The sequence below is a fragment of the Physeter macrocephalus genome, unplaced genomic scaffold (assembly GCF_002837175.3).
Source record: "Physeter macrocephalus isolate SW-GA unplaced genomic scaffold, ASM283717v5 random_214, whole genome shotgun sequence".
Lineage (NCBI taxonomy): Eukaryota > Metazoa > Chordata > Mammalia > Artiodactyla > Physeteridae > Physeter > Physeter macrocephalus.
Window position 1 is genome coordinate 1 of NW_021145500.1, and position 22,461 is coordinate 22,461.

Below are 22,461 nucleotides of genomic sequence, written 5' to 3' on the forward strand. Positions count from 1 at the left end.
AAAAAAGTAGTACTCGGGGACAATACTGTGAGAATCCAGTTGTGGGGAGGAGAAGGGAGGCGTCATACCACCAGCCCAAATGGGGGCTGTCTCCTGAGGAGGCTTCCACCTAATCTGCTCCCAGGACCCCTCAGCCAAGTGTCCGAACAGCAGCCCTTTGGCTGAGTCACACTTTGAGGGACGGTCTAGCGCCACATGATCGTGCACCCCAATTGTGGTGAAGGAACCAGCCAGCGTGGTCAGGCTCAAGAGGCCCAGATGGCTGCTCTCCTGCTTCATAAATGACATGAAGATGTTTTTCCTAAAGTCTGTCAATATCTTCTCTTTTCTCCTGGCTCTCCCTTCCTTCTTCCCTTCCCTTGGAATTCTTACTGGTATTGAGCAGCAGGTTCTTGAAGTAAGTAGTTTGTGCTGGTGGGTTTGGCATGCCTGTCTGTGATGGTTTGTTTGCATGATGTGCTGTTCAACCACCTCTGCCAAAGTCTGACTCCATCAAGTTGCCTGTTTTCCTTTCCCCACCACCCCCAATTCACTGTTTCTAGACCCTCATGACACAGGGTCTTTCCCAGGAATATTTATGGCCAGATTTGGTCCCAAGTTTCAGGGTGTGTAGGATGGGGTGAGGGAGTTGGCTGCCTAATGCCAATTCCTTGCTTCATCCAATAACACTGCTACTTTTAAAAGCCAAGCTATGAAATTGTGTATTTCAAATAAGTTACTTCATGTAGATAAGTTACTTCACGTAGAGCTGAACTGCTAAGTTTTTTTTAAGGGGTGGGGCTGTGTATCAGAACCATATTACCTCATGACTTCACTGAGTGGAACTTGGGGAACAAAGGTGATCCATGGGAAGGAAAATGTAAAGGTCAGAGGGTATTTAAATGAAAACCAACTAGAGTAAGAATTCCCTTCATGTGGGTAACGCTGCTTCAGCGTGGGGAATAGTGGACCCATTCACAAAAGGGCCTGCTCCTTTCGGTCCCTTACCCAGGTGCACACTTGAGAGACAGTGTTTCTTTGTTTGGCCAGATACCTGATCCCTCTGGACAAAGGCCACATACTTCATTTCCCCAGGACAGCATCCTATCTGATGGGTGGGTGGCCAGGGAAGATCTGTGCCCTATGAACAGAATTCAGAGAGTGAGAACAGCCAAAAAGCAGGGGGAAGGCAAAGATTTCAGAGGACTTGGGACAAGTTAGACATTCATTTCCAAATCTCCCCTGGAAACAGTCTGAGGTTGGTCCTTTTAGTGAATTGTTTCATGCTAGACTAGAGAGCGTGGAGAACATCTTAAACACAACAGGAGAATATTCACAAGAAACTGGTTGAGAGATCAGTCTAGCAGGGAACTGATAAATGGGAGGAGCTGGGGGACCTGCAGGACTCCAAAAGTTCCCAAGGCCACTAGCAATTGAAGGGATTTGGGGAGGCTTCCCATAGCCCCTAAGCAGGGCAGGGTTCTTGGGCTGAAGCATCGCTGGCCTTGGGGAGTGCTGGACGGCTTCTTACCCAGCATCTCTGTCCTCTTTTCCTCTGCTTTCTTACTGAAACGGAAGAGACAAGACAGACCTTCCTAAAAGAAGGTCTGTATCTTTCTTGAGACTAGCTAGATACTCAGTGTACAAACATATCAACCTGTTTAACAAAAAGAGAAAAATTGCTTCTATTCACAAATTTCTTGCTCAAGCAAAAGATACTTTAAGTAAAATCAGTTACTTAACTTGTGTCCATGTTGTGTTCCTTTCCAGTACACGGGCTGATGCAGGCACTGCTCTGTTTTCTGTATCCTTCTGGCTCCCCCATTAACCCAGGGTCTGGACCATGACTCTAGAGCCAGACCTGCCAGCAGTGGGGGAAGGACAAAGGAGAGACACAGAATATGAGAATACAGCGGCTCCAGAGGCTGTCTTGGGCATTTTCTTGTGCTCAGGACTTGAGAGAGAATGGTGGTCCCGCAGATTAGGTTCCACTGCCCCATAAACTTTGGGGTTGAAGTAAAGGTGTAGGCAGGGGACTTCCCTGGTGGTCCAGTGGTTAAGACTCCGCGCTTCCACTGCAGGGGGAACGGGTTCGATCCCTGGTCAGGGAACTAAGATCCCACATGCTGTGGGGCAGGGCCAAAAAATGTTCTAGGCAGCAAGGTGGGGCCCTCCTCTATCTTATCTGTGGAATTTCCAGAGAGCACTAACCTTCCTTGCCTCTGCCTGGCACCCCACATTCTAGCTTCCCCAAAGTTCAACTCCTACCCCTTCCCAGACAGGTTTCCAAAGGGGAGGGGTTTTCTCCTCAGCTTAAGAGTTCACAGCTGTTCCTTCAGAGGTGGAGGCACCAGGCCCCTGGGCAGAGCACTTGGAGAGACACCTGCCTTCATGTTCCGGGGCTGGTCCCTCCCTCCCTAACTCATCAGCCCGGGTGTAACTCCACACCACCCTTGTGGCTCTCCGCCCTTTCAGATCAAAATGCTGTCGGATCGGAAACGGGAGCTGGAGCACCGTCTCAGTGCCACCTTAGAGGAGAATGACCTGCTCCAGGGGGCTGTGGAGGAACTACAGGACCGGGTGCTGATTCTGGAGCGGCAGAGCCATGACAAAGACCTCCAGGTACTGGCGCAGAGAAGCAATCACACAGGACCAGGGCCAGATCAAAGGAGTGCTTAGCTGCCCAGCCAAAGGGAAAGGCTGGGAGGCCAGTGCCGCCACCGGGGTCAGGAGTGGGTAAAGCTGAGGTCTCTCCTTGGGCCTGGTTAGGGTTCTCCTCAGGCTCTGCTAACTGGGCTGGTTTTCTCTGCCGAGAACAAGCGCATTGCTACCGCAGGTCATCCTTACAATTTGTTCTCAGCCACTGGCCCCAGGAGCAGTTTCACTGAGTTCTTTCTGGGCTGTTAACATGACTGGAACACCAGGAGTGCTGTTCTGCCTCCTGGGGTTTGTGAAACCTGCTGGAGATTTCAGGGGGAGCCTGTGACTCTGTGCTTGGCTCACAGTGCTCTCTGCTGCTGCTTCCCCAGGCTGATGCATTTAGTTGGCTGGCACTGAACAGAAACCAAGAAGCTGCCCACTGAGCACAGCCAGACTTATATCCTGATTCTGCCGGTTGTTAACAAAGGCACAGGCTGACCCCTCTGTGAGCCTAATTAGCCTCTTTTTTCTTCCTAAAGGAAATTGCTTCATGGCTATATTTGTACTTATTTGGGAACTGCCACCAGGCTTCAGCTGAATCCCAAAGCTCACACTTGACAGGAAACAACCCCCTAAACAAAAAGATAATCACTCAGCCTCCCCAGAAATAGAGTGTAGCATCTGCTGCCGAGAAGGCTTTGCTGTGCTAGCCTAGGACCACTGGGGCCAGTGGCTAAGAATGCGCTGCTTCCCCTTGGGCATCCTCTGAGTGTGCCAGGGAGCGGAGTAGATTGCAATGGTGCCATTCATGTGGAAGTGGTCAGCCAAGTATACTCGAGCGCCAGGTGTGTCCCCACCCAAAGACCAGGCCTCAGAAGGCCCCACTGGGCTCAGCAGTTGGCTGTTGAGGAAAGCCCTGGGTTGTGGGATAAGGAGACCTCTTAGGCTAAGGTCACTTGACACCATCAGTTAAACGGCCATCTGAGTAATTAACCTCTTTAAGGGCAAATTAACAGTTTTTCTCTCTCCATGCTTTTATACCTTCAGCTCAGAACTTTGTATAAAGTGGGGCCTCAGTAAATGTTGAATAGAAAATGATGCTGGCTAAAGCCTCACAGCAGTTTTCAAAATGGAAAGGAGTTTGCTCATATTTTAAGGTTGACGACGATAATAGCCATGAACATCTGTATGCCGCTTTACAGAGAACAGAGTGTTTTTGCATATATTCTAAAACTGAGGCTTAGAAAGATGAATCCTTTATCCTAAGAAGTGTAGTAAGTCCTTGGTAGAATCCAGAAGAGAACCCTCCTACCTGATTTACCTGGTGCTCAATGATAGCTTCCAGTGTATCACTTGCCTCTGCAAGTCAGTGTTTCACCAGCATTTATTACCTCATCAAGTACTCTCCTGAGGGTTGCTGAGGTAGAGTATGGAGAGGAGAAGGAAAAGAAGTACAGAAAAATGGGAAAATGGCCCTGCCTAAAACAAATTTCTAGTCCAGCATGAATTCACAAATGAAAAGTCCTTATTTCATATCAAGAATGGGAGACCTGGAGATGGGGAAGAGCCAGGACCAGTGTGGACCATGCAGTGCCTGGCTGGCACAGTGGACTCTATGTTCTCTAGCAGCCAGAGTCCCCAGTCACACCGTGTTCACATCCTCACCATCTGCACACTCGCTGTCTTCCGATTGGGCTTCTTCAAGAGTGAGAGCGTATCACTAGTGCAGGGCCTACATCAAGTCAGGGAGTTCCCACCTTGATTTGGAAAATCTGCATTTATGGGCTGAAGTCTCATCTTTCCGAACTATTTGTAATTTTTTTCCTTCTATTCATATAAAACTCTCCTTAAGGTGTTGCTAATTAGTTCTATTGATGAAATGGCCTGTACTGATACAGAAATAGAAATTTCAGTTCACTCAGGGAGTAGGTGAATGGTCCTAAATCAGACTTGTAAAATGTAGAGCTAGTGGCCTTGGAATATATCTAATCCCATGATTTTAATCCTTTTCCTCAGACAAGGGATGAGAGGAAGGCTGAGCAGGCAGGGCAACAGGCCTGCCACAAGCAGAGTAGCCCCCTTTAATCTGGTTCCCTATGTAACTAGGGTTCTACTGTGAAACACAGATTTTTAAACCACTGATCAAATCCAACTCTGATTTTTTTTTCAGGCTGAGCAGGGATAAAAATTATTATTTATTGAGCACCCAGTAAATTTAAAAATCAGGCATTTTGCTGAACTCTTAATACCCAGTAAAGGATTTGTCCCTCTGAGGGCAACTTAACTGCCCTATTTCATACCAAGCTGAGCATCTTATAAATGTGTGCAGGGGCCTTGTCCCAATCAGTGGGTGGCTTTCATCAGCAGAGAATACAGGCCCCGCTTACTGTAGGGACCCAGGAAGCAAATGACCTGGAGTCTAGACCTCGCTCTGACTCTGGGTGTGTACCGTTAGGGAAATCACTTAACATCACACCATCTCAGTTCCCACAACATAAAATGGGGAGAGTGCCCCCACTTCTGCCAGCTTTAAGGACATGAGTATTGTAAGCTTGAACTTAGTATACACTCCAATCACAAGATGTTTGGTGTCTTCCTTGTTCATACATACAAATACATTTGGTTTCATCTTTGTTTTATAAAGGGTGATATTTCTTATGTTAGAGGGTTCTTATATTTAATAGACTCTTCCTTGCTTTGGTTTGGTTTTTCTGAGTTTGTCTATGGATCAATTATTGACCAGAGAGGGCAGACCTGTCCTGGTCTTTGTTCTTTTGCTGTTATAATTAATTAAGCACCTTTGAGTGTGCATGAGTAATTGAACTAATGTTGTCCAGTGACTAAGAACTTGTACTCGTCTGTGCTGAACTTCTCCTGCTGAGATGTATGTGGAGTTGTCTAGAAAATAATTGCAAAGCATTTTGTCAATTTAGTAAATGCCGTTTGTAAGTGTGCCAAATGCTTCCTAGGCATATCTTTAAAAAAATCCAAAACCTAATTTCTTCTTTCTGAGTTTCCTCAAAACGAAGGCTGGAGGAGTTCCCACTGGACCAGCAGGTATTGCTGATCCACTGGAACCATGCAGAGCAGGCTTGCCAATTCCTTTTTCATTCTCCGAGCAGCCACGCTCCAAACTCTTCTTAGTTAAGGCACATCCAGACCACTGGTGCCATTAGCAGATGTTCTCTGATACTGGACCAGCAGAAGGGAGGCTCCCAGGGCACCAAAAGGATTGGCTGCAGGCTCTGCAAGGCAGCTTGCCCCATTCATGAGAACCACAGAGCTCTGAGTTGCCCACTACCCCTTCGTCTTTGCATCTCTGCAGGAGCCATAAGCCCACCTGGATGACAGTCTGGAAAATACAATACAGTGTTCACTCTTTTTAATGAACAGGGATGACCCAAAAATGCTATTTTATAAAAGGGTAAAATAATTAAATTTAAATCCCCAGAAGTTCTTCTCCCATCCTCACCCCAAAAAATATATTTTAAAAGGAGGGTGGGCAGTCCACAAATACAAGAGTAGGAAACATTGCTCCTGTGCACGTGTAGTATATGGACATGTGCATAGCAGTTAGCAAACAGATTGATTCTGCAATTAGGGTCTGTTGTGCTAAAAGTAAGTGTAGTGATGGAGTATATTAGTAAGAGTATGGCATTTAGCAGCCGCAGTAGAGTCTCCCCTTACATTCAGCAGTAACAACCTCACCAGGTAGCAGTGCCCTGTTTGGACTCCACAGGGAAGGAGCCACAGAGAATGTAGAGAAGGGTGAAGTAGTGGCAACGAAAGAGAGGGAAGGAGCCCTGGCCCGTAGGTCATGACGCCTGCATTGCTGTCCCCTCTCTACCACTGGTGTCGCTCTCCTCCTCTGAGCTTCTCGTGCTATGTAAGTCCCCTCCCAGGCCTAGGGCCTTATCTGTAAACCATGAGGTATGACACAAAGTAGGGAGAGACTGCTTTTCCCATGGGTTTGGGAACTCTTGGTATTACTGCCCAGATGTTATTCGAGATCCCACCCCTAGCTCCTTTCCAAACAACGCTTTTCCTCTTAATTTTTTCATTAAAGTACAACATGCATATAGTAAAGCATACAGATCATAAGTGGATAGCCTGTTGAAGTTTTATATATACCTGTGTGAACACCACCCATGTCAAGACATAGCCCATTATCAGCACCCACAAGTCTTCCTCCTGCCCCCTCCCAGTCAATTCGCTGCCACTTCCTCAAAAGCAAACTTCTGTTCTGACTTTCATCTCTTTTATCTCAATGAAGTTCTGGAACTTTTTTTTTTTTTTTTTTTTTTTGCCGCTCCGCGGCACATGGGATCCTCCCAGACCGGGACGCGAACCCGGCTCCCCTGCAACGGCAGGCGGACGCGCAACCACTGCGCCACCAGGGAAGCCCCAGGAACTTTTTATAAATAGAATCATACATTATATATTGTTTTGTGTCTGGTTTTTGCTGAACATCATGTCTAAGAAATTCATCCATGTTGTAGCACAGAGTAGCAGTATGTTCTTTTTTTCACTGCTGTGTAGTATTCCAGCATGTTAATATATCCATTCTATCTTTATTGGTGTTTAGATTGTTTCCCATCTGTGGCTTTTATGAATAATGCTGCTGTGAACATCCTGTTTGTCTTTCATCTACATTTTCAATCATTTATTACTGGGTCTGCACCTAAGAGTGGAACAGCTGGATCATAGGATAGAACAGCTGGATCATAGAATAGTAGGACAGATCTGTATTTCACTCATTAGAAACTGCCAAACAGTTTTCCACAGTGGTGGTTCATCTTCCATTTCCACCAAAAATGAGAGTCCCAGTTATTTTACATCCTCATCAGAACTTGATATTATTATTCTGTTACTATTACTTATTTTAGCCATTCTGGTGAGAGTCTAATGGTGCCTTACTTTGTATGCCTGTATGTTTGCATGTTCAACATTTTATTCTGGAGAATTTCAGATGAACTCAAAAACAGAATAATACAGTGACATCCCATGTAACCCATTGTCCAGCTCTACAAACTGTCCATTCCTGGCCAGTCCCGCCCTATCTTCATTACATCCATTTGCTCCCCTCTCATATTATTTTGAAGTAAATCCCAGAATTTTTATAATTTCATCTGTAAATAAAGAATACCTCTAAATAAGAACGTAAAAAAATATAACCACAGGACTAGTACACCTAGAAACTTCAGCAATATTTCCTTTAATATCATCAAATATCTAGTCAGTGTTCAAATTTTCAATTGTATTATAAATGTCATTGTTTTTCACATTTTTCATTTGAATCAAGATACAAATTAAAATATGCCTACATGTGGCAGTTGGCTGATACGTTCCTTAAGTCTCTTTTAATCATAAGTTCCCCCTTTATCTTTCTTTTTTTCCTTGAAATTTATTTGTTGAAGAAACTGAGCTATTTGTCCTATAGAATTTCCCAAATCTGGATTTTGCTGACTGCATCCCCTAAACATAGTCTAGCCAGTTCTTCCCTCCTCTGTATTTTTCTGTAAACTGGTAGTGGGATCTAAAAGCATGATTGGGTTCAGGGTCAGTTTTTCTGTTTGGGTTCAGCCCGCCTCACCACCGTTTGCTGTCTCTCTGAAAGCTGCATCAGAGCCAGCTGGAGCTCCAGGAGGTACGGCTCTCCTACCGACAGCTGCAGGTGAAGGTGGAGGAGCTCACTGAGGAGAGGAGTCTGCAGAGCTCTGCAGCCACCAGCACGTCCCTCCTGTCTGAAATAGAGCAGAGCATGGAGGCCGAGGAGCTGGAGCAGGAGAGAGAGCAGGTGCTGGCATCGCCACCGCTGTGGCACGTGAGGTTGCCCAGGGATCCTGGGGCAGACCCTGGCCTTTGAGAGCCCGTTGGCCATCCCTGTCACCCCGTGCCTGCTGTTTAGCTTCAGCCTGGCAGGGGCTGCACTTGTGCAAGCCCCTAGGCCTGCTGGCTAGAGCTGTCACGAAGCAGTGCCTCTTAGGAAATGCTTGTTGACTAATATCAGCCTCATACCTCTTGTATTGACAGGGTTTTAGAACATTCGTGATCCATCCAATTAGCTTCTTTTCATACTACTCATAACCACTCAGTCCCCCAATCATGCACTGACTTCCACCAAAGTAACTGACTATATAAAAATGTGCTTTATGTGCAAATGGGAGGGGCTTGAGGACAGGGAAAATAAGAATTGGGACTCTGTGTAGGTGTACTGGGCCCAGAATAAGTATCAGTATTTCTTGGGACAGGTGATTAAAAAAAAAAAAAAAAAAAAAAAAAAAACTATCCCTATGACTCGTATCTTGGATTCATACACTAGAAGAAGATGGCTGGTGGCAGTCTTCTCTAGAATCCATAATCAGGAATAATTCTTTGTGGGGCAGCTGAGACTGCAGCTCTGGGAAGCCTACTGCCAGGTTCGCTATCTCTGCTCACACCTTCGAGGAAATGACAGCGCTGACTCGGCCGTCTCCACGGACTCCTCAATGGACGAGTCTTCAGAAACGTCGTCTGCCAAGGATGTACCAGCAGGCAGCTTGCGCACTGCTCTCAGCGAGCTCAAGAGACTGATACAGAGCATTGTGGATGGCATGGAGCCCACGGTAAGAGGCCAAGCTGAGAGCTCCTTGCTCCACAGAACCTGGCCGGTGGGAGGTTGAAACCAAATGCAGAGGGTGAGGTTAACCCTAGAACTGGAACCTTATAACGTCTGCAAGAATTTCTTCTGAGCCCTCGTCTGAGAGCACTGAACACTGGGGAGCAGGCAGAGGGCCCGATGCCGGGGATGGAAGACTCCAGAGTCCCTTCCTGCAGGCACAGGATGCAGAGGAGGCCTCCCTCCATGTGGTTACGTGCAGGCCACGGGGACCTCGAGTGCGAGGGCTTTCCTGGGAGGCTCTGACTGTAGAAATTTGCATCCCGGTAAAAACTGCAAGTTACTTTTCTGTAGCCCCTTGGTCCTGGTGGTGGAGATAGCTGTGAACAGGCAAACTTAAAAGATCTGAAGCTTCTCTGCTCGAAGGCTAGAAGTGAGCACAGAAAGTTGGGACGATCAACAACAAGGGCCTTTTAGAATTCCAGACGTGGCTCCTCTTGTGGAGGAGAGGAACATTCCCACAGGCTTCCCAGGCACATGGGCATTTCTTCCAGCTTCATGTCAGATTTCTGCCAGACTTACTCTCCATTCACCACCCCAGCTCTCTGGTTGTTGTTTTTCTTCAGGTTTCCTCCTCCTACAGAATGGTTGCATCTCTCTACCCATATGAGGTGAAGTAAGGTGAAAGGGTGGTTGTCCTTACCTAAACATGCTGTGTTGATTTGTGGAACATACTGTAGTGTGGAGGCCGGGTCAATGTGGGAAAGGGAGCTGTCAGAGTGAGGTGTGCTGTTGGCTCCACACAATTTCCCTTCCCCGAAACCTGAAACAAAATAAATGTCTAGTTATTGTTTGCACGTTGAAATTGAGCAAGAGAATCTCTCTCCTCTAACCCTCTATTTCTTCCCTCTTCTGCCTCTCTTTTTTCCTCTCTCCCCCTCTCCTCCTCATCCCCCCACTATCTTGTGTTTCCCCAAACCGAACCATCTCTCTGCTCCCCTCCCCATTGCTCCCCTTTCCTCTTTCTCTCTCCCTTCTGCATCTCTCCCACTAACCACCTCTCCACTCCCTCCACTCTCACCACCTCTCTGGTTGGCCGGCTCTCTCTCTTGCTGTCAGAGCTCCCGGAGAATTGATGATGACTCCTTAGAAGAACAGATAAGGCAGACCAGTGAGGATTCGAGAGCCCTAAGGGAACTCATGGAGGGAGAGAGGGGTAAACTGAGGCAAAGCCTAGAAGAGCTGCAGCGGCTCCACAGTCAGGTGAGCACCCCCATCCTCAGCCCAGCGCAGGATGTGCATGTGTCCCCAGCTCCCTCAGGACCCCTGTGAGCTTCCCTCTCCCACGTCTCTTTGAGAAGCAGTTCTCCTCTGACAGATCCTCAGGGGTGGTGACCTAAAGTTGAGGTGAACTGGGTGTCTTCAAGAAAAGAAGCCTGGGACTTCCCTGGTGGTCCAGTGGTTAAGACTCCGCACTCCCATTGCAGGGGGCCCAGGTTCTATCCCTGGTCAGGGATCTAAGATCCCACATGCTGCATGGCCATGAAGAAGACAGTCCTCTGGTTTAGGCCAAAGTGAAATTGTCAGGGATAAGAATAGCTTGACCCTCCATTTCCTCCAGCGACACACTGCCCTCTACAGAGCCCAGATAATTGGGTGGATTCTGACAGTTTAAAGTGCCATAGCTCCCAGGACGCTTATGGATGGTTTTCCAGCAGCTTCTGAGCAGGGAAGTTTGCAAACCGAGGAACAATTGATCTTTGCAGGCCTGTTCTCCTTTTGTAAGTGCCGTCACCTCTGCCAGCCTGTTTTTCAGCTTTAGAGGCACTTAGTGCTGCTCTCAGTGTTCCTCTCCTGTTTGATCATGATCTCATCTCCTAAGAACACTGGAGAAGGACATCTATATTCTGATCTGAAAAGTTTTAAAGGGCTTAGGCGCAGCCCCACCCAAAAAGGAGCTTCTAAAATCTATCCTAGGAGATAAATAAACACTCTTCCCTTTGACTGGGGTCATGTGTGGAGGTTCTGTCCCACTTGTGGGGGACACCAGACAGGTACCATTTTAAACCCTGCCCCCTTCTTGCCTTGTCCAAAGCTAGTCATCTCTTCCTGATACAGGAAGAGGTTGCTGAGAGATGGAATTTAAGCCTGGCTTTTACTTCAGTCAGTATTTCTTAAATTTAAAGGAACTTACAGAAATAAACTCCTGCCTTTTTTGGGTTGTACCTATTAGACTTTCTAGTATTATTCTCTTGGAAGATATTGCACCCCCAGCCATTACTGCTCTCTTCTTCTTGTGAGTGACCAGATAAGGAGGACAGGAAGATGCTCCTGAAAGCTGTTATTTTGTTCCTGGCCAACCGCTGGGAAGTAGGGTTGGGCAGCCAAAGACATTCTTGTGCCTAAAACCTAAGACCCTCAGGTGGTCATTCGTTTGTCTGGGGCGGGGTGGGGGAGTGTCAGACCTTACAAACTCGAAGAATAAAATGCAAGAGAAAGCAGATATAAAAGTTCTTTGGATTAATAAAAGTCGCCTTGTTGCTTCTCTGAATTAGAAAACTAGAAACCCGAGAGGGCATTATTTGGTTCAGAAACATTAGCAAGGTGGAGGTTGCTGGGAGTCTGCTATGGAACTATTTAGGAGGCCATCTCTACCAGGGAATTTTCCTTAAAAGTTCAACTGATAACTGGTTTAGGTCAATTCCTGTGGATTCCCTTTCAAAAAAACCTCATCAATCAGATGGTTACACTTGGTCCCAAATAGGATATAGAATTGAGCCTCTGCCAGGCATCATCTCTTCCTTAGTCAAAGCTGCAAACCTCTCAGCCAAGCCGTCCCTTGGGAGTAACATTGACCTCCCAGGGCAGTGGATGGGATGCAGGTTGAGTTGCCAGGACAGTGGAAATGGCAACCATCATGGCGGGCAGAGGTGCCAGTGCAGTTAGCTCAGCTCATGCCTGTGCTGCCCTAGACCCCGAGAGGCGCAGGGTGGATGTGACAAGGCCCCTGCACTCCAGGGCCTCTCGCTATCATGAGGGGAGTCAGGCCAATTTTGTACCCTTTGGGGAGCAGGGCCCAGACAAGGTGGCGTGTGACCGAGGTTCCAGCAAACGGATCCTAGACCATGGTCTGACCTCGCCCATGATCCAGCCTCCACTCCCTCTGCTTTCTTTTCTCTCCTGGAAACTAGGCCAGAGGTAAAAGGTATGGGGCCTGGAAGGTGAAGTGCCTATAGTACCCCACCCCCTCAGAGGCCTACCCAAATTTTAAAATAAAAGAGAGCCCAGGTTTAATTTAATTGATAATTACTTGTTTGAGGCAGAAACCCATAGCCAGTCCTGAAGACTTGCCCCCTGCCCTCGTGATGGCCGTGGAGAGCTCCCTGCCCACCCACTCAGCCTTTTCTCCCCTATCCCTGCAGCTCTCCAGTGAGCGCTGCCTGTGGGGTCTGAAGCTGCTGCCAGGAGCCAGGGAGGACCTGCAGAGCACTATGAAAAGTAGTTATTCTTGGTTCCTCGCCAATTCCCAGGCCAATAAGCCAGGTCTTGGGAGGCACAGTAAGAAACACAGTCCCCAACCCGGTCATTTGGCTCCTTTATGCTTGACCGAAGCACATGCCAGTTACTGTAGGGACATGAAAACTCTGGGGAGTGTGTGCTGGGAGCAGTTGAGGCCCTTACTAATGAGATCTCGGTGACCCTCCTCTAAAATCTCAGCAGGTTCTCTCTCCTCCATCCTCCTAGCTGCTATCCCATTTCAGACCTTCATTCTTCGCACACCCTGCCTTTGGCCTTCACTTCCCAGCTGATTGCCTTCCCCCAGCCCAGTCACCCTCCATATGATATGGATCCATCTTTCTGAAGCACAGCTTGAACATGGGACACCGCTTGCACGTTCTAGATTGACTTCCCATCATCGAGTAATGGGAAGCCTCCAGCCCTCTTGGCACCACGGTCTGGCTGCATCCAGCCATCCAGCCTCCATTCCTGTTGTTTCCGTCTCACATCCTTAGCTTTAGCAGAATTGAATGTAGGCTACAGACGGGCGTGGCACAGGTTGCCCTTGTGTTCCCACATCTGGGTCTTTTCTCCCGCTCTCTCTGCCTGGAAGACTCTCCCCCATCACCTGCACATACAGCCCTACTCATCCTTCAAGTTCCTGATCAGGTTTTACTTCCTCCTCAAAACTCTCTTGCTCCCCTTCCTCAGGGAGCCCCCTGGGCCTGCTTTGTCATGGTTACCCTCACTCCCATCTTACCTTCCCAGTCCAGCCTTAGACCCCCCGCAAGAACAAGCTCAAGGTCTGACGTACTTTTGTTTTCTCCTAAAGCGTCTAGTGCAGCACCTTTCTTAGAGCAGGCATGCAAATGATTGTCAGCCCTGGATATATGACTTCAGGATGTTTCCTTTGATGCTATTCAATCTTGAGGACACCCACCTTAATGGGGAAAAGTGGATTTAGGGGTGGCTGTAATGTAAGTCAGCAGATAAACAAGTCCAGTGGGTCCTCATGACAGCTGTCAGCTGGAAGGTCTATATGGGGTGAGGAGGGGGAGGCACTTACACCCTGAGCGGGGCCCTTGATGTTATTTATTTTGTTTGATCCTCACAACAACTTGATGGTGGGGAATAGTTCTTTTTTTTTTTTTGGCGGCTCCGCGGCATGTGGCATCTTCCCGGACCGGGGCACGAACCCGTGTCCCCTGCATGGGCAGGGGGATTCTCAACCACTGCGCCACCAGGGAAGCCCAGGGGAATAGTTCTTTTTATTCCTGCTTTTTATGGAACTTATGTGCAGCTCAGGATAAGTTCTTTGTCACTCCTAAGTGATCCTCACAACAACTTGATGGTGGGGAATAGTTCTTTTTTTTTTTGGCGGCTCCGCGGCATGTGGCATCTTCCCGGACCGGGGCACGAACCCGTGTCCCCTGCATGGGCAGGGGGATTCTCAACCACTGCGCCACCAGGGAAGCCCAGGGGAATAGTTCTTTTTATTCCTGCTTTTTATGGAACTTATGTGCAGCTCAGGATAAGTTCTTTGTCACTCCTAAGCTGGCAGTCTGTACCTTGATCAGTTTTTCCAGGCCAAAGCAAAAAGTTCTTGTGGAGTTTTGTCTGGAGCATATTAAATGTTGGCATTTCCTGCCTAGCATGTAGTTCTATCTGTCACTCACTCAGCTGGCAGAACACCTGGCTGGCCCACAGCTGGCCTGAGGCCACGTCAGGGTTCATTTGGTCTGAGGAGGGCTGGCTGTTTCTGCCAGGTGCTTTCTGGGTCTTGAGTTCTGGCCTACCAGGCTGCGGAACCTGCTAAGAATAGGGTGAGGCTGGGCTTCTTGCCTGTTGCCTCATCTCCCTCAAGGCTCATTGCACCTGCATGCCCTGGCCTGTGCAGTTGCCCAGCCCGTTCTTCCCTAAGGCTTCTCACCCTGCTCACTGGAGCTGTCCCTACCATGAAAGCACAGAGCACCAGGTCCTGACATTCCCTACCATGCACCTGAGAGTACAAAATCCATTGCCCATAGCGACGACAAATTGTCCTGTATCCCTCTTCATTATTGGTGTCCTCTGATTTGCTCCTCAGTGGCTGCTACCCCAGGAGCTGGCAACTGTGTTGCCTCAGCTTGGGGGGTCCAAAGTACCTCCAGGGAAACTTGCTCTTCAGCCTTAGTCCTGGGGCCTTTGCTCAGCTTCATTGTCTAAAGATGATTAGACCTGGGCCTTGAAGAGCAGAGGAGTGTACAGAAGGTGATGTCTGTCCCCTTGTGGGAGGGACAGACCTGTATGGATGGATCTTCCCTTGGAAAGATGTAAAAGTATGTGTAATATTTAATAAGAGGGCAGGGTCAGGCATCCTGACTCTAGTCTGATCCTATCAACTGAGAAGAAGGACTCCCCGCCTTCCATTCATTCAACAAATATTTATTGAAAGCTCTACCAGGCAGGGTTTCTGGTTGCAGACAACTGAAACTCGCTCTGCTGAACTTAAGCAGAAAGAGAATATATTGGAATTAAATCTGAAATCTTACAGAATCAACAGGAAGGCTGGAGAACTGAGCTCCAAAACAGGAAGCCATGGGGAGTGGGGCAACAAATCCACATTTGTTGTCCATGTACTAATTTCCCACTGGCCGATGGCTTTGCTGTACCCTCAAGAGCTGCAGCCCCAGGTGGGGGGCCCAGGTACCTAGGAAAGGATGTCTTTCTTTTGGCTTCCTTAGTTGGGAGGGCATGCTCTGTCTCCTACCAAGGTCCATGCAGCCAGGAATGCCCCAGATAGGAAGGGATTTTGGATGCTGACTAGCCCAAAAATGACAACTGTCTACTGCACAAGCATTTGGGATTAAGCATTGTATGCACTCAGGCTCTGAGACACACAGATATAGATAGGACACACTTCTCGCCATGGCAGAGCTCAAGGTATTCAAGGTGTTACTCTGTACAGTGGGTGGGTTAAGCTGTGGTCACTGAGGGAGCCCCTAGGAGGGGCACCTCACCACCAAAGGTTGACTGCCAGTGAATGGGCTCTGGTGCCATTCACAGAGGCATGGACGACAGAAAAGGTAACAGGCTTGAAGTGAAAGGTGATGACATCATGTTTCTGTCTAAATTCCATGTAGCTTTGACCTGGGGAGCTGAAGGAAGAAGGTGGAAGAGCCAGGCTGCGTCAAGTGCTGTCATAGAAATGGGAGCCAGGTTCCAGGCTTTGGGACCAGCCAGGGCCCTGTGAAACACAGGGCAGTGTTCCATGTTGAGTGGAAGATGGCTAGAAACAAAACTTGAGTCCCTACCCCCAAAAATGTGTTTCAGTGCCCTGATGCGTGTGTGGCCTTCACTCATTAGGTCCCTGAGAGTGCCTTGCAATGGAGGAGGTGCTGTGCTCTGTACAACAGGGATCTGGCCCCAGGGCTGCAGTCCAGGGCTGAGCTCTTCCCTGGCCACTGAGCTCTAGCCTAGCATGAGGCCTCCTCTCTCCTGGAGCAGGGGGCAGCAGGAAGTCACCAGCCTGCCCTGCACATAGGCCCTGAGCCTGCCTGGGCCTTGTTCTTTCCTCCCTCTTGGAGGGAAGCACCCCAGGCCGGCAGCAGTGGTATCATCACGTTTATCCCCTTCGTCTCTCGTTAGGTGACACTGCTGAGTGTGGAGATGACTGCGTTGAAGGAGGAGAGAGACCGACTCAGAATGACATCTGAGGACAAGGAACCAAAGGAGCAGCTTCAGAAGGCCATCAGGGACCGGGATGAGGCCATCGCAAAGTGAGTGGGCACCACTTGTTTAACTGAAAGTAACATGAGTATGTGCTCAATTTTAAAAGTTAAATCATGCAGAAGAATACAAAACTGAAAGTGAGAGTTTCCCGTTACCCGCCCTCACTCCCAGTCCCATTCTTCTTCACAGACAGACACTACTGTTAAAAGTCAGGTATGCATTTTTTGCAGCTTTTTTCCCTATGCATATACAGGTGTACAATATAGTTTTTGCAGATTTCTTTAAAAACATCAGTGAGATGTTTCTCCACATGTCTTGTTTTTTTGTTTCCACTTATATCTTAGAGAGCTTTCCAATATCATTATATACCTCAACTTTTTAATTTTTAGGTTAGTCTTTTGGTTGTTTTTGTCTTATTTATCATTAAACACATCTTCAAGCATACACAGAAGTGAAAAACATAAGATGAATTCCGACCTACGTACCTCTGAGTTTCAACACTAACCAACATATGGCCAGTGTTGTTTCATCTATAGCCACCCACTTCTTCCATCTCCCCTCTGGACCACATTAAGGCAGATTCACAAGACATCGTGTTATCTCATCCATAAACACTTTCACATAAATCTCTATCAGAAAAAGACTTTTTGTAAAACACACACCAGAATTATCACACATAAAAAAGCTTAAAACAGTTTCTTAATATCATCTAGTATGCAGTGTTCAAATTTCCCCAGTTGTCCCATAAATGTCTTTTTTTAAAAAATATTTATTTATTTGGCTGTGCCAGGTCTTAGTTGTGGCACTAGGAATCTTCGTTGCCATGTGCAGGATCTTCAGTTGCAGCATGTGGGATCTTTAGTTGTGGCATGTGGGATCTTTAGTTGCAGCATGTGGGATCTCGTTCCCTGACCAGGGATCGAATCCAGGCCCCCTGCATTGGGAGCGTGGAATCTTAGCCACTGGACCACCAGGGAAGTCCCATAAATGTCTTTTTATAATTGATAAGTATCAGACTCCAAAATCCACATACTCTGTTTACTTGTTATGTCCCAAAAGTCTGTAACACTTCCCCTTCCATCTTTTTATTTTTCCAATTTGCATTTATTGAAGAAACTGGATCTTTTATCTCATAGTTTTTCTGCATTCTAAGTTCGATTGCATCCCCAGAGTGTCATTTAACATTTTTCTCTGTCCTTTATATTTGTAGTAAACTGGGTCATTTTTTTTAACATTGTAATTTCACTGTTTCTTTTTGTTTTTAATTATTTATTTTTGGCTGCGGTGGGTCTTCGTTGGTGCACGTGGGCTTTCTCTAGTTGCGGCGAGCGGGGGCTGCTCTTTGTTGCAGTGCACGGGCTTCTCATTGCAGTGGCTTCTCTTGTTGCAGAGCACGGGCTCTAGGCGCGTGGGCTTCAGTAGTTGTGGCACGCGGGCTCAGTAGTTGTGGCTCTCGAGCTCTAGAGTGCAGACTCAGTAGTTGTAGCACACGGACTTAGTTGCTCTACGGCATGTGGGATCTTCCCAGACCAGGGCTCGAACCCATGTCCCCTGCATTGGCAGGCGGATTCTTAACCACTGCACCACCAGGGAAGTCCCTGGGTCATTTTAAAATAATGTTTTGGGCTTTCTCTGGCAGAGAAGAAAGGCATAAAGGCATTCTTTTACATTCAAAATATGTGGCGGTACATAGGCAAAAAACATTTACATATTCCCCATTCCCCTGAAAATTATTTATCACACACTAAAAATGCGCCTGCTTTGGGGGCTTTACAACACATTAATAACAACATTTGTGCATCACTTTACTACTTACAAAACACTTCATCCTTTCATCGTCCCAGCCACAGCAAGAAGTAAAACTTTTTAATCCCAATTTTACAGATGAGGAATTTCCCCAGGATCACAGCCAGTGCTGATCACTGGCCTCCACCTCAGGTCTCTGACTCCTGTTCCACATCCTTTCCCCTTACCTCAAGGCTGCTTGTCAGGAAGCTAAACTGAGGTTATTTAAAACAATTTGTAAGTAGATACTTTTTGCCTTTTTAAAAAGTAATATGACACATTTTAATTTCTGACTTTAAAATTCACACCTTCCCACTTTTCACTTCCATATACAATTGTCCCCTCCCCTCCCTTCTGTTCTCTTTAATCATTTCCATCATCTCCGTTTCATAGTTTTACGTTTGGGTCCCCTTGTCTATCTGGTCAGAATCTCATATCAGGTTGTCTTTCAATTTCCAGTTCATTTTGGAATTATCCTTAGTGAGGCTCACAAACCTGTGTTATCTTTGCCATTCCTGGTGGATTTAGTTACTGAATACTTGAATAGCAGTGTGATATTTTGGAGTGAGACCGTACTTTTATGAATAACAAAGGGTGAGATCGTGCCAAACAGTTAGGGAATAAAATGGTAAAATTAGGGTACTAATTGTAGAAGCCCAATGGGAATAAGAAGCAGAATAAGAAGTAGAGTCTAGTTGGTCACCTTCTCTCAGCTAGACAAGCAGAGGAGAGCTGACCATCAAGCTCTGACCATACTCTGTCATCAGCATGGGAGGTGGGAGATACAGCCAGAGAAAGTTCCAGGATGCAGGAGAGCAGAAAAAACAGTTGTCCAGTCCCCTCCCTTAAAATAAGTGCCCCTAGGTCTGACACCTGGGTGACAGAGGAAATCACCAAATCTCCATGAAATCTTGAAATGCATGTCCTTTCCTGCTGCCAAAGGAGGCCCAGTTAACCTCCTGGGGTCTGACTGAGCAGATTTGCACACTATCCTCCCTGAGTAGGGAGAATTCTGGAGTGAAGCCCCTGTCCCTCCTGGACCCTGTAAAACAGGGCTGGCGCTTAGGGAGGGTGTTAGATCACTCCAGGATAGTTCTTTTTCTGTCCCTTAGAAATGAAATTCTGGGTGTACAAAAATTCAGACAAGAGACCTAAGGAATCATTTCAATGTGGGGGAATCACACATTTGTATAGGACCATAAGAATTTTACAAGATCCTTTCATATACATCATCTCTGATCCTGGCTGCGCTTTAGCATCATCTGGGGAAGTCTCCCCCTGCCAGAGCCCTCTTCTCCAGAACAATTCAATCTGAATCTCTGAGTTTGGGGCAACTTCTTAAAAGCTTCCCCTTAAGCCCACCCCATTATTCTAATGTGCAGACAGGGGTGAGAACCCCCGAAGAAAAATAACTTCCCTCTCTTCACTGGACAGCAACAACCTTAAGGTGTTCCTTATCCTATACAATAGGTGAGTTTCAGCTAAGTTAAGTAACAATTTTATCTCCTTGCAGGTGAAAGGTCCTCAGTGAAAAAAATCCGGGGCTAGCAGTCTGCCTTACAAAAACAAAAAGGAGTCAGTAGCTAGTGGTTTCATTTAAATAAGGAATTCTTCTAGCCCTTTGAAATATTCCTTTTTAAAACTGATTAGGGACTTCCCTGGTGGTCCAGTGGGTAAGACTCCGTGCTCCCAATGCCGGGGGCCCGGGTTGGATCCCTGGTCGTGGGAACTAGATCCTGCATGCATGCTGCAACTAAGAGCCTGCATGATGCAACTGGGACCCGGTGCAGGCAAAATAAATAAAGTATTTAAAAGAAAAAAAAGACACATTAAAAAAGAAGTAGGAAATGCCTCTGAAATAAAAATATTTTTTTAAAAAACTGATTAATGTATTGATCAGGGACTTCTGCAGCATTGTTTTCCTTGTCTGGGGTTTCCCATGAGCGAGAAGCACCAAGATTGCCTAGTGAGCAAACGTTCCAGAGGGTGCAGTCCAAGGCTGTGACACCTAGGTCCGCAAGGTGGGCCCAGCTCGGGGGGCTTTCAGGAAGGAAGGGGACCCCTCGATGCCTGGCGGGCCGCAGCTGCTGCTGGACCTCTGCCTCTCCGCCAGCAGCATTACTCAGCACATTCTGGGGTCTTCAGGCTGTTAGTGGCGACACCTGCCGAGAGACGCCTGTAAGCTCAAGAGGCTGCCCTGCCGCGGGGCGCTAGGGGTTTGCGTTGAAGTTCCAGGACCGCGGGGTTGGCCAGCCGGGCGTCCATGACAACCCGCGCCTTGCAAGGATTTCCGCAATTTGCGGCCAGCCAATGGCAGCGGGCGTGACGGGAGCAGCGTGCGGCGTTTGAGATGCCGGAGCTGATTGGACAGGCTCAGCTCCTGTCACCGCAGCTGCAGTGTGGGTGGGCGGTCCTGGTGTGAGAGGTGTGGAGCGGCTTCTCTAGAAGGGTGGGCGGGGAGCCGTTCTGGGACCTTGGAGTGTCGGGGGAAGTGACCGATTGCTCGGTGGATTTGAGGCCAGAGAGGAAGTGCTGATCCCGCGGTGGCCCGAGCGGTTTACCCCAACTACTCTGCCTTCCAGCCGCGCTTAGCTTTGATGTGAGCTGGGCAGCTTCTGCGGTGGGTCCTCTAAAGGCCATGCACGTTGGTCGTTGGCCCTGTGCGACGAGGAGTTTTGTTAGTTTTGCCCTTTTGAATGTGAAAGGTAACGGTTGATGGGCTTCCCTGGTGGCACAGTGGTTAAGAATCCGCCTGCCAATGCAGGGGCCACGGGTTCAAGCCCTGGTCTGTGAAGATCCCACATGGCGGAACAACTAAGCCCATGCACCACAACTACTGAGCCTGCGCTCTAGAGCCCACAAGCCACAACTACTGAGCCCATTCACCTAGAGCCGGTGCTCTGCAACAAGAGAAGCCACCGCAATGCAAAGCCCGCACTCCACAACAAAGAGTAGCCCCCACTCGCCGCAACTAGAGAAAGCCCACGAACAGCAACAAAGACCCAACGCAGCCAAATAAATAAATAAATTTATTTTTTTTTTTAAAAAGGTAACGGTTGATGAAGATAAGGGCTAAATAATGCTCATTTTGGCAGCTGGGCAACCAGTGCCACCTAACAGAAGCTGCCCAGCTTGTCTCTTGCATTTTTTATTCCCATTCCCCGGCTCCCCAAAAATTGTCCTTTGTGTTGAACAACCATGATTTAGGAATGTTGGGGAAGGTGAACAAAATAATATGTAAAACATATCAAAATGTGAAAATACAAAATGCAAAAGTGTGGGAGCAATTACCCATCAATGATCCTCATCCAGAGATAACCAAGTAGACATTTTTGTGTATGACCTTCAAATACACACAGGCAATTTTTCTTTTACAAAGCTTGTATTATATGTGACCTTGTTTCTTGTTTTTTTTCTCTGCTCAGCATACATCAGGAGTATTGCCCCACTGTCAGTAAATATTCAGTGTCATGGTTGTTACTGGTGATTGTGTTCCGTCATATAATTTACCCTAACTGTTGGCTACAACGATTAGCTAAGGTGTGATGATCACCGCTGTGTGGCTGCCTTTGCACACACCCTTAAAGGAGGGATTGCTAGTGAAAAGGAGAGCACTAGGAGGTTAAGTCCAACTTCCAAGGGGACTGGCCTTTTGGGGGAAAAATTAGCAGTTCATTAGTGCCGTGAGGCCTTTGATCTCTGGGTTCCAGTCCTGATTTAAGTGTCATTCTTTTTTAATCACTTCTTGTTTGAGATGGGATGACAAATTATTCCTTCACCTACAGGTTGGTTATGAAAATTGAGAAAAGGTATATGAAAGCATATTGCAAAACTTTCCAACCCTCCACAAGTAACATCATAGTTACTGTTACAGTTACTGTTTGTTGTGAGTTTGGGGTCAGAGGCTGTTTCCTCATCCTGAGGACTCCAGGTGCCCCAGGCAAAGAACCTGATGCCTCTGGCACAAGGTGTCCACGCTCACCCTGGCTTGTCTGTTTTCAGGAAGAACGCTGTGGAGCTGGAACTCGCCAAGTGCAAGATGGACATGATGTCTCTGAACAGCCAGCTACTGGATGCCATTCAGCAGAAACTGAGCCTCTCACAGCAGCTTGAGGCTTGGCAGGTAAGGGAGAGTCTCTGAACCCAGGTTGAGTGTAAGAATGAGAGCTTGGGGCTTCCCTGGTGGCGCAGTGGTTGAGAGTCCGCCTGCCGATGCAGGGGACACGGGTTCGTGCCCCGGTCCGGGAAGA

General features: G+C 47.6%; 1 protein-coding gene across 1 annotated transcript in view; it reads left to right on the forward strand.

The window, feature by feature from the left end:
• Positions 1 to 286: 286 nt before the first annotated feature.
• The window catches only part of BICDL1 (BICD family like cargo adaptor 1), a 25,328-nt gene continuing 3,153 nt past the window's right edge, over positions 287 to 22,461 (forward strand). The window contains exons 1-7 of the mRNA XM_028484700.2: positions 287 to 397; positions 2,455 to 2,601; positions 8,237 to 8,416; positions 9,006 to 9,224; positions 10,337 to 10,480; positions 16,343 to 16,473; positions 22,214 to 22,334. Coding sequence (XP_028340501.2) covers positions 287 to 397; positions 2,455 to 2,601; positions 8,237 to 8,416; positions 9,006 to 9,224; positions 10,337 to 10,480; positions 16,343 to 16,473; positions 22,214 to 22,334 — 1,053 coding nt within the window. The remainder of the gene's footprint in view (positions 398 to 2,454; positions 2,602 to 8,236; positions 8,417 to 9,005; positions 9,225 to 10,336; positions 10,481 to 16,342; positions 16,474 to 22,213; positions 22,335 to 22,461) is intronic.